The following is a 12,594-nucleotide window of genomic DNA, read 5'->3' as shown; positions in this document are numbered from 1 at the left end:
ACACTGGCTGTTCTTCCAAAGGTCCTAAGTTCAATTCCCAGCAACCACATGGTGGATCACAACCATCTATAGTAAAATCTGGTACCCTCTTCTGGTCCACAGGCATACATGCAGGCAGAATGCTGTATAAAGAATAAATAAATCTTTAAAAAAACTTAAAAAAAAATAAGAGTAAAACAAGGGCTGGCGACGTAGCGTGAGAGGAACAGTGTTTGCCTACTACTAGTCGAGGCCAGTATAAACAAACAAAATTATATTTTCTCATGCCAGGTTAGGCTAAGTTTTTGTCACTTTTAACAACAAAAACAAAAGCCAGGGTTAATTTTTCCCTCAATGGGAATTCATAAAAGAACTGTCTTGTTTTACTTAGCACACTGTCTCTACACTTAGCACAGGCTCTAGCCTAGAGAAGATCTAAAAACATGAACCAGCTTTGCTCCGTCCGAGGATACACCCTCACATTAGTTCTAGCGAAGCAGTATTAATACACAACACTTTTACATGTACCCACATCTCCCTTTCTTCATACTGACATTATTCTACTTGAGATTTTTAAAGCAGAAATAACACCTAAAACTCATTATGTTCTATTTAAGTCTTGGTTTATGTACATCTCATTACAAGCCGGGGGAATTGGTATGTGCCTGTAATCTAAGTACTGGAAAAGCCCAGGAAGGAAGATTTTAAGGTCAGCCTGTAGAGTTTGCAAGCCAACCTGGAGAACATAGTGAGGCTGTCTCAAACCACAGCCAATTGCAGCTAAGTTAATGTGCAGTTTGCTGGACTCAATCATGATGGTAACAGTGGCCTAGAACAACTTATCTTCAACAACTCTATAACTGGTCTTATGGGACTATTCTTTCAATAATTATTTCTTATACACACGAACTCTGCACACAAAAATAAATAAAAATGTAAGAAAAAGGGCACAGGGACCCTCTATGAGATTTTCTCCAACCAAGGACCATGCATAGAGATAACCTAGAACCCCTGCTTGGATGTTGTCCATGGTAGCTCAGTAACCAAGTGGGTACCCTAATAAGGGGAACAGGAACTATTTCTGACATGAACTCAACGACTGGCTCCTTTACCTCCCCCCATTCCCCTGAGGGAGGAACAGTCTTGCTAGGCCATAGAGGAGGACATGGCAGCCAGTCCTGAAGATACCTGATAAGCTAGGGTCAGATGGAAGGGGAGGAGGACCTCCGCTAGCAGTGGACTTGGAAAGGGGCAGGGAGGAGATGAGGGAGGGAGGGTGGGATTGGGAGGGAATGAGGGAGGGGGCTACGGCTGGGATACAAAGTAAATAACCTGTGATTAATATAAAAAATAAAAATTAACAAAAAAATGTAAAAAAATTAAAGTATGGGAGAGCATCACATGTTCTGTTAACCGTATTAGATTCTTCTGAGTTATAAATAAAGCTGTGACTACATGACAATACAAAAGAACTTAAGGACTAAGTTAATAACAGAAAAAATATTTCTTAGAAAAAAATTCATAAGGTGGTGGTGTGGCACATGCCTTTAATCCCAGCACTTGGGAAGCAGAAGGAGTCGGATGGATCTTTGAACTCAAGACCAGCCTGGTCTACAGAGTTAGTTCCAGGTCAGCCAAGGGGACACAGAGAAACCCTGCCTAGAAGAGGTAGAGGGAACACAATGAAAACAAAAAACAAAAAAAATCAAAGAAAAAATTTATATATGAATATATATATATATATATCCACATATATAGATATGAATTGTCTCATTTTATTTACCACTGTCTTTACACAGAATATTTGTGTGTGTGTGTGTGTTTGTGTGTAGTATATTATATCCCAAGCCAAGAAGTGTCTTACACAAACTATGTCCACAAAGGCAGATGTATCTGTTATGACCCTGCACACGCACCTTCCGTGTGAAGACTGTGGTCTCTGAGGAGAGATAATTAAGAACATGAATTACTGGTGGCATCACATGCACACACATGTAGCCACAGGGCCGGAGGTATAACTAAGTAGATGGTCTAGTCTTGCCTACCATGTTATCACATGTTACAGTCCAGGTTCAACCCTAGTAGCACCAAACAAACAACAATAAAAAGGGTCAACAGCTAATAAGCACACAGCAACACTCAGCACCATTAGTCACTGGGAGCATGAAGACAAAGGCAAAATAAAGGATTGCTCCTACCCTTTTGGATATTCCAAAGAACAGATAAGAGTGGCAAGGAGCAGGAAAAACTGGAACCCTTTTAGGTTGTTGGGAGAAACACTTTGATAGCGTTTTTGTTTTTTATTTGTTTGGTTTTTTGTTTTGTTTCTGTTTTTGAAGACAGGGTTTTCCTGTGTAGCCTCGGCTGTCCTGGACTCACTTTGCAGACCAGGCTGGCCGTAAACTCAAAGATATGCACCTGCGCCACTGGGCTAGCTCTTTTTTTTTTTTTTTAAGCTAAATCACGTATCCAATATGGCCAAGCAATTTCACCTCTATAAACATAACCAAGTGCAGGGAAATATATGTCCACATGAAAACTAGTACAGGAGTATTCTTTGCAGCATTCACAATAGCCAAAGTAGAAATAATTTCTATCAAACGATGAACAGATAAACAAAATGTGGCCCATCCAAACATGATATAAAAGGAAATGTATCCGATCTTGAGATGCATGTCTCACCCAGGAAAGCAATGAGTACAATCCAACACCAAATGATAAATTAGTTAAAACATTTTGAGATGTTTGAGATACTATTTTTTTTTTTTTTGTAACTTGCTCCCATGGTTCTTGGGCATGACCTCTGTAGATGGCAAAGTGTATTACAATATCAAAGACTAGACACACCTGACAGATGAAACCTGAAAACATGCTCAGTGAAAGCAGACAGAAAAGGCTACATGTATTTCTTTCATGTGAAATGTACACAAAAAGCAAACCCATAACTGAGCATAGATTTGGGGTCGCCAAAGGCTGGGGGGGCTGTTAGTGGGTAGTGATCTCCGATTTGGGGTCGCCAAAGGCTGGGGGGGCTGTTAGTGGGTAGTGGTCTCCTTTGGAAGTGATGAAAACATCCTGCGACTGTATTAGTGATACTAGTTGTATGATTAAGGCAAACACTGAAATCACTGAACTGTGACTTTAAATAGGTAGATCTTACAATATGCAAATTATCTGGGCTAAAACAAGGGAAACCACTAACAGCCTGTGCCTGGACAGAGCTACTAATTCCCCTTAACGTCATAGAGTAAAAATTATAGTTTTTTTCCCAATGACCTCAAGAGTCTCCCTCTTCCAGTATAACCATCATTAAACATTTTCCTTTCAAAAAAAAAAAAAAAGTATTCCTGTATTTTTGCTTGTTTTGAGACAGTCGAGTCTCACTGTGTAGTCCTGGCTGGCTGGAAACTGACTGTGGACTGGGCCCGTCTTGAACTCACTGACCTCTGCCTGCCTCTGAGGCGATTAGGACTACAAGTATACAACACTATGCCCGCTAGCCATTCCCAACCTTTCACACTGTGCCACAGCCTTCTGCTTTACTGAAGATCAGCATTCAGTATAAAGTCCATTCACTAATCTGAAATAGGCTTTGGACTTCCCTTCAACTTCCTTTGGCCATGCTTTGGAACTGCTTAACTGTTTTGATTTTCCTATCAAACCATATCTAGGACATGAAACAAGTGATTTTTATTTTCTCTTTCTACGATTTTTCTTAAGTGAATATTCATATAATTTTCATTATGTGATGTAAAAATTTTAACTTTTCAAGTTTTAAGATTAAAAATAATTTTCATCTCACATTAAATTTTTTTCACTTAGTGTGTAGGAAACTTACTTCATACCCTTATTCAACTCTCCCATTAACTAATAATGAAGAATTAAATAACTATCCTTACCACTGTCAGCTCTCAGAAAACAGGGCACAAGAGCCTGTGCCTACAGTCTCAGTATCCAGGAGACAGAAACAAGATGCGCAGTTGAGCTCGGGCTTGTGAGAACAACCTCAGGAACACAGCAAGAGCTCAACTATTTGTCATTGTTTTGTTGTTTTATTTGTTTGTGTGATTTGCTATTAAGTCTCATGTAGCCCAAGTTGACCTCAAACATAGTAGGTAGCTGAGAATAATCTTGAACTCCAAATCCTTCTGCCTTCACCTAAGCACTGGAAAACCAGAGGCGCACCACCATGCCTGGTAGAAGAATCCATCTCTTTTCAAATGATAACTAAGCAGGGCTAAAGAGATGGCTCAGTGGTTAGGAGGACTTGCGTTTGATTTCCAGAACCCATGTCAGCTGTCTCACAATCACGTATAACTCCAGTTCCAGGGGTATCTGACCCCTGAACCCTCTGAGGGCACCTGCACTCATGTGCATATACCCACATACGTATACATCATTAAAAATATTAAAAAGTTTTTAAAAATTAAAATTACGAAGGTACCTGATAGATATGCTGTTTGCATATGGTTTGTATGTGTCCACATAAAGTTCCTATGTAGGAAGCTTGGTCCCAGTGCAGTGCTGAGCTAGTGGCCTAGAAAGGAATAACGATGGTCTCAAAAAGATAGGTTCCTCTAGGAGGGCTGTTAAATTTTTTATTTTATTTTAAAAAGGACCCCCCCCCCGTGATCGCTTGCTTCCTCTCTCCCCTCCGTGTGACTCTCTTTTTTCTGTGCTCACTGTAGTGGCACGCACTAATGTCAAGGAGTGAGGCCCTCAACAGATGTTCCTGCTGTGCTACTGGACAGCTAAAATGTGAGCTAAACAAGCTTCTTTCCTTGATGCAGCGCCCAGTGTCCAGCACTTTGCTAGCATTACAGAAAACACAGTTTGCTGCACACGATAGGTGATAAATAAGCCAACTACTGTGGCCTCTCCAAACAACCTCGGTGTTCCTATTATGATAAATACCCGAAAAACTTTAACAGCTCTGCCCTCAAAATTGATCCTATATTACTTACTGGAACTCTCATAAACTGATTAAATGAAAAAAAAAATAGGTTTTAAGGGTTTCAAGCATTTAAATTCCAGACTTAAGATTAGAAGTGCTTAGCGCGCTTTATTCAGTATTGTTGTGTAAAGGGAGGTACTCTGGGGAAGGCAAACCGCCCCGAGTAACTTGGGAATCTCACTTTAAGTTATCTCTGGCAGTTCACAGGTCTGCCTTGCTTCAGGGTTTTTTTCTGAGCAGCTTCATTTTTCACTCAGGATAGCTCGCATCCTAGAGAAAATCAAGCTTTTGAAACCAGAAGTAATCAAAATCCTGGTTTACATTTCTGTGTTATTTAAAAAAACAAAACAAAACAAAAAACTGAAAAAGATTTCTAGAAAATCATTGCCGCCCAAACACATTAAGTCTCAAATACCACTCCAAATGCTTTCCCAACACTAATTTACCTTGCAAAACAATGGTGCACAGATTACTTTTTTTCCCACAAATAGAGCAATGTGTGGCTCAAACTTGTATGTGGTTTGTTTTGTTGCTGTGGCCTGTTTGGGGCACAGGCTGCCCTAGCGTAGCCTCGGCTAGCCTGGAACTCACCTATAAGACAGGCTGGCCATGGCCACCTTACAACTTTGGGGGGCTAGGCTTACAGGTCTGTTGCACCACACCCTGTGTAGACTAGGTTCCTGATTGTTACTCCATGGTGGCTCTTAGCTGATGCAAAGTGGCTCTAATTTTGCATTTTGTTGTTTTGTGCTGTTTTGTTTTTTAAGGGTGATGTTCCTTCAGGGCTCAACTGCTCTCTTCAGATTATTCATTTGTACCTCCTTCTGACTGGATTTATATCATACGACTCTCTAAGTGTTGATTCTGCATTTTTTAAGAAACAAATACATAGCCCAGTGGTGGTGGTACACACCTAGAATTCCAGCGCTTTGGGGGCAAAAAGGTGGATCTTTGAGTTGGAGACCAGCCTGATCTAAAGAGTAGAGTGTGTTCCAGGCTCTTTCCTCTCTTGCCCACTCTGCTTTGGTTGCTCTCCCCTTCCCTGACTTTTCTCTCCTAAGGCTCCTCATCCCATCCCCCTTTCTCTCTTTTTCTACGCTCTCCATTTCTGTCTCTGTCTCATTCCACCCTGTATAATAAATCTCATTATAACAGGAAAGAAAAAAAAAAAAAAGAGTGAGTTCCAAGACAGAGAGACCCTGTCTTCCACAACAAAACAAATATACAGCCTTTCTGGCTTAGAAGATCCGCCGGCCTCTCAGTCCCGATTCTGAGGTGGACAACACTGCTCCAGGATTTTACTGTCATTAAATGTATGTGAGTGCTCTGTCTGTGTGTACACCTGCAGGCCAGAAGAGGGCATCAGAGCCCACCATGTGGTTTCTGGAATTGAACTCAGGACCTCTAGCAGAGCTGACACTGCTCTTAACCACTGAGCCATCTCTCCAACCCGTGACTGCAATTCTTTAATCTTCCTTTTCATTCTCCCTGGTTGTAGTTTATAGACAGAGTTGGAGCCACTATACATGACACTTTGAACAGAAGTCTCCCTTTCTAATCCCATACTACTCCTGTCCATTTCCAACACAGGTATAAACAAAATATATCTGCAACTATACTTATATTATTTACTGCTGTGTTCATTTTAGAAAGAGCAAAGACAAAATACTCTTTATTTTCTCAGGTGTACTCAGGAAGCAGAAGTAGAGAGATCTCTTGAGTTGGAAGCCAGCCTGGTTTACATAGAAAGACCCTGTCTCAAAGAACAAAAGCCAGTGAGACGGTTCAGTTGTTTAGGAAGAAGGATTTGCTGCTGCCAAGGCTGAGGACCCACCCTGTGTGAAAGGAGAGGGCCAACTCTTGTTCTGTGTCTGCACGCTGCTGCTGTGAACAGGCATGTGCACGCGCACATGTACACACATAAATAAATGTAGTAATTTTTTAAAGACAAGCAAAGCAAAGCTGCTCGATCCCAAACAGGACAGCATACAACTACTAGCTAATGCCAGCACTGGGAAGTGGAGAGGTGGGGAGGTGAGAAGTGAGGGTGTAGACTTAAACAGGAAGAGGGCCGTGGATTCAAGGCCAGCCTGGGCTACATGTACTCCAGGGTTAGAGTGAGATCTGGTCTCAAAGAAAAACAAAAATCATTTTTTATCTTACTGTGTTTACCTTTCTTTGGATTCTTTATGAAAGAACCTTCATTCTTATCCTTACTTTCTAAAAGCAGTGATTCTTAAACTGGACACAAAATGTAACAAAGAATACATGAATTAGTTCAAATAGTCTATTTAACTATAAATAGAATTTTGTCTTATTCATTCTCAATCGAAGTTCATACTGTTAATTCTTTTTTTGAAGGTCAGAGAAGCATAATGATAATAATAATAATAATAATTTAATTAGTATGCACCCTGTAGTGGTTCATATTTTTCAGCACCCCAATTGTTATAATATTAAAAAAAATACTCGTTAAAATCAATGTTCTAAATGATTTGATTATAAAAACCAATCAATGCGGCTGGAGAGATGGCTCAATGGCTAAGAACACTTGTGCTCTTGCAGACGACCCTGCTTCCGGGCAACTGACCATGGTTTCTGTAACCCCTCTTCAGAGGACCGGACACCCTCTTCTGACCTCCCGGCGCACCAGGCATGAGTGTGGTGCAGAGACTCACATGCAAGCAAAACACTCACACATAAACAAAATTTTTTTTAAATGCAACCAAATACAACAGCTTCTGCTTTCCGATTTTTATTTTGCTACACATATAATTTCAGTTTATCATTAAATAACTGGCCTAAAATATTGTCTTCAGGGGCTAGGGACACGGCTCAGTTAAGAGCACGTGCTGTTCTTCCAGAGGAATCGGGAGTTCAGTTCCCAGCACCTGGATGGCCAGAACCGACTGTGTAAGTACAGATCCAGAGGAACTGACCCCTTTTCCAGGCTCCACGGCCATATGACACAGACGTCCTATACACACAGACGCGGTGGCGAACATGCCTACACGTTATGTAAAAATACAAACCTTAAGGAAAATGTCTTCAGTCTTTGGAGACTGCTCTTCCACCCTCAAATGAAATACAGAATTGCTGTATGTACTGACTGCATCTACCAACAATACTGACTGAGAATGTGCCAGACAGTAAATCTGACTACTGACTACGGAGATTAATTCTTGGATCTTCTATTGTCTCAATCCACACACACAGGTTATAACATCCTTTTATTTTTTTATGTCCACTAACTTGCATAGTGCCTAGATCTTACTGAAAACTCAGTATTTAATTGAACTGTGTAATGACACAAAAGACAAAGAGACATGTGGAACACAAAAGCAGTAGTTTCTCATTTGGAACAACCTCCCTGGCCAATTTTCTTGGTCAATTCAGACCACCAAAGTTAGAATGAGATAAGAATCTCTCACTGACGCCTGAAAAAAACAATAACAAAATACCAAAACCTTCAGAACATAAGTCTTTCTCATAACTTTTCCCTTCGGTAAGTAAAACAAATCTCTTATGCTACCAAAAAAAAAAAAAAAAAAAAAAAAAAAAGGATGCTAAATGATGCCAAAACTGAGTGAGATTCGAAGGCCTTTTAGATAAGATGCTATAAAGAAGGATTAACTGACATTTACAAGCCAATGATTTTCCCTGACATTATTAGGTTACGGGCAACTGTTACAGAATCAGTATTAAGAAACAGCAGGAAACGGGGGTGGGGGGGGAGAAAGGGGGTACAGCTCTCGCCTAGCGAGCTGGCCTAGCATTCAGAAGGCCTTGGATTCTATCTGTAATGGGAGGGAGAGTCTTGGAGGGACTAGGGGCCCAACGACACACCACCCAGAAATGGGGAACAAAAAGAGAAAATGCATGCCGAGATAAGCATTTTGGCTCGGATTCGGCGGAATTGGCGCAACTGACAATACAATCTGTGCGCCAAAAACGACTGGACCTGCAACGTACATACACTAACTCACCATATGTCTGTATTGTCCCTTTCTTCAAAGTCCCGAGCAAACCCCCTGCCTGCTGCAGCCTTTCCTGGGTGCCGTTACCCTTCAGTTACTGCTGTGCCTTCTTCTAAAAAACGAACACCAACAAGTACATAGGAGGGGCCCACAGAGAACTTTTCACCCTGGCCGCATCCCTCGGTCCTCCCACCGCGGGGCCGGAGGAGCGCCGCCCAGCTGCGCCGCACGGGGGCTGCGGGCCGCGCCCTGGATGCGCGGCCGCCCGAGGGTGGAGACGGGGTGCGGCTCGCCCTCACCTCCACCGCCTGGCCCAGTTCCAGGTCGAAGCCCACCACACACACGCAGTGCAGCCAGGCCGAGAAGCCGTCCCAGCGCAGCAGGCCCCGGCGGCCATCGTCCTCCTCATCGTCCTCCAGCGCGACTCCCGCCGCCGCAAGGGCCGCGGCCTCGCGCCCCTCGGCCCCGACCTCGTCCAACGACCCGCGGGAACCGGGCCCGAAGACCGCCGGGCCCCGCAGAGCCATCCGCCGCCCCCTAGCCTCTCCAGCCGCCTCCACCGCGGACCGCGCCGCAGAGCGCGCAGGCCTCCGCGCACGCGCACCGACTGCTGCTGCAGCGGCTCAGGGCTCGCTGCACAGGGGCGCGGCCACGAGCCACGTGACCCTGGGAGCCCAGCTCCCCGCTTCTCCGTACACACCGTCCCTCTCTACCCGTCTCGCAGCTCTTTAAACTGGAGACAGTGGCTCAGGATAGGTTTCTCTTCTTTGTTTTAGCGTAGTCCCCACAGGCCTCTAATTTGTGGTACTTCTGCCTCAGCCTCCCAAGATGCTAGGTTTACTGGCATGGGCCACCACCTTTGGCTAATTTCTTTCTCTTCCCAGAGAAGGAAACCGAAGTTCTGAGAGGCTCCGTGACTAGCCCCGGAAGTGTAAGACGCGAAAGCATATGCTCACTCCTGCAGCCTACTGATAGCCGTGTCCTTTCCCCGGGCCGTACCCCTCCCTCTCTACCAAGGCAACTCCCATCGTTTTTGGTCTGGCTGACTCACTCAACTCTCTCAGGTTGGTCAGGCACCTTTGGACCATGCTCTCTGTGTACTGGAGGAAGGGCCTGATTTCAAGCTACTTTGTTAGAGGCCAGTCAGCTCAAGGTTGGGCACTCAGGATACACCTGCTCTGTTGAACCTTTGTGGCTTCTCGGCACAGCAGGATACCACCGAGTAGTGGGTGCTGAGAACCAAACCCTGTCTTCGGCAGGAACAGCACATGTTCTTAACTGCTGAGCCATTGTCTCTCTAGCCCCATCTGGAAGCTTTCCATGGCACAAAATTAACTGGGGACAACAGTTAAATTAGAAACTGTCTTTTGACCAAAACAACCTGCCTACCACACAGAACCAGAATAGTTCAGAAAGAAAAGCATCATCTGTATTCAAGGAAGGTTCTAAGCCTACTTTTTGGAGAAAGAAGAGTGGAGTAGAAATAAAAAAGCCTGTGATCCAGCAGTAGGCCCACTCATTATTGTGATAGGCAAGCATCTCCAAGAACTAGGTTCTGGACCGGTAAATAAAAATGATAATTACTAACCCGCCTCACTGTCTGTCAAAAAGAGAAAAATGATAGCAATGTACACACTTTACTGTATGCTACTTTATTATTAATGATTAATAAGCTCTAATGACAAGCTGTTCCACAGTGCTGGACCTTTGACCAGAGGACAAACCATAATTCTTTCAAATACTATCTCTCTCTCTCTCTCTCTCTCTCTCTCTCTCTCTCTCTCTCATGTTGTTTGTTTGAGATAGAGTTTCTTGATGTAGTTGTAGCTGTTCTGGAATTAGCAATGTAGACCAGGCTGGCCTTGAACTCAGACATCCTGCCTCTGCCTTTAGAGTGCTAGAATTAAAGGCGCGAGCCACCTCTAATCTTATCTAGGGGCTGGAGAGATGGCTCAGAGGCTAAGAGCAGCACTGGCTGCTCTTTCAGAGGTCTTGTGTTCAATTCCCACCAACCACGTGGTGGCTCACAACCATCTATAATGGGATTTGATACCCAATTCTGGCATGCAGGTGTACATGCAGACAGAACACTCATATATATAAGTCAATAAATGTATAAAAAATAAAATAAAATCTTGTCCAAATGATGCATCCTAAAACCACATGTGAAGAAGGCCATAGTGTGATGAGAAACCAAACACCTGGTTTCGTGACAAAAACATACATTCATACTACTACCTCTTACACCTTTACTCGAAAGGGTCTATGAACACCAAGCAAAACCAGAAGTAGGTATGGGTTTGCCTTCTCTCCATACTTTTAGCATTGATACTCTCTCATGGTGTCTCTTTTAAAGGCTTTATTATGTTTATTTGTTTTCGGGGGCACATATGTAGTATGGCTTGCATATGGTGGTCATAGGACAACTTTCTGGAGTTCCCTCCTTTTTTATTTTAGTTATTTTAATTTTAATTTTTATATTAATTACAGTTTATTCACTTCGTATCCCAGCTGTAGCCCCTCCCTCTTCCCCTCTCAGCCTCACCCCCCTTCCCTCATCTCCACCTATGCCCCTCTCCAAGTCCACTGATAGGGGAGGTCCTCCTCCCCTTCCATCTGACCCTAGCTTATCTGGTCTCACCAGGGCTGGCTGCATTGTCCTCCTCTGTGGCCTGGCAAGGCTGCTCCCCCATCCAGGGGAGTCGGTCAACGAGCCAGCCACTGAGTTCATGTCAGAGACAGACCCTGTTCCCCTTACTACGGAATCCACTTGGATACTGAGCTGCCATGGGCTACCTCTGAACAGGGGTTCTAGGTTATCTCCATACATGGTCCTTGGTTGGAGTATCAGTCTCAGAGTAAAGGGCTGGAAAAATGTATTTCAAGTTCACTCCTTCTATCATGTGGTCAGCAGGTTGCCAAATTGGCAGCCAGTGCTTTCACCTACCGGTAAAATTGCTGGTCCTGGAATCTATTTTGAACATGATTTCTGTGGTTAATCCTTACATTGGGGCCTGGAAGAGAAAAATGGCAATACCTTTCTTCATAAAGTTTTTCATTAGAACCTTTGAATCGAAAAGGACCTTGAAGAGGGTCATTTCTCCACACTTTCCAATTTGTAAATTTTCTGATGTTGGGTCGGCCAATCTCTTTTTGTTTGTTTGTTTGTTTGTTTGTTTGAGACTTTGTGTGTGTGTGTGTGTAGCTTTGGCCATTCTGGACTTGCTTTGTAGCTCAGGCTGGCCTCAAACTAGCAGAGATTCACCTGCCTCTGCCTTCCTAAGTGCTGGGATTACAAGCGTGCACCCCCATGCCTGGCTGCCAATCCCTTTTTGAATGCACACTGCACCGGCTCTTGAATGTAAATAACTACTCTCAGTTTGTGCAGGTATCCCTGTAATCGCCATTATTTCTAATAAGTATGCAATTACAAAATCAGCCTTTTCAGAACTTAAAGCAGTTGACCGTTGAAACCCTGAGCATGTGTCAATGGTATGGTGTATACACCTCTGTTTTCCAAATTCTGCAAAATGAAAAACATCCATATGCCAGATTTCATTTCTTTTGGTACCCCTAGGGTTACTATCAGCAGGTAACAGAATTTAGTTATACACAGAATATGTAGGATGTTTTTACTATTTCTTTTACTATTTCTCTAGCTTGTTACCAAACGTTATAAATTTT

The 12,594-nt window shown here is 43.3% G+C and overlaps 1 protein-coding gene across 4 annotated transcripts in view; it reads right to left on the bottom strand.

Moving 5' to 3' along the window:
- Dennd6a (DENN domain containing 6A) overlaps positions 1–12,594 on the bottom strand; it is a 117,529-nt gene that overhangs the window by 45,867 nt on the left and 59,068 nt on the right. For 2 of the 4 annotated variants that reach the window (XM_021656025.2, XM_021656024.2), the window contains exon 1: positions 9,210–9,523. The exons of the other annotated variants lie outside the window; for them this stretch is intronic. In XM_021656025.2, the coding sequence (XP_021511700.1) occupies positions 9,210–9,437 (228 nt within the window). In that variant the 5' untranslated portion in view covers positions 9,438–9,523. Of the gene's footprint in view, positions 1–9,209; positions 9,524–12,594 lie in introns of those variants that run through there. 4 annotated transcript variants of the gene reach the window in all.

This window comes from Meriones unguiculatus, chromosome 9 (genome assembly GCF_030254825.1).
Source record: "Meriones unguiculatus strain TT.TT164.6M chromosome 9, Bangor_MerUng_6.1, whole genome shotgun sequence".
NCBI classification, from domain to species: Eukaryota; Metazoa; Chordata; class Mammalia; order Rodentia; family Muridae; genus Meriones; species Meriones unguiculatus.
This window is presented reverse-complemented; position numbering and strand designations above follow the sequence as displayed.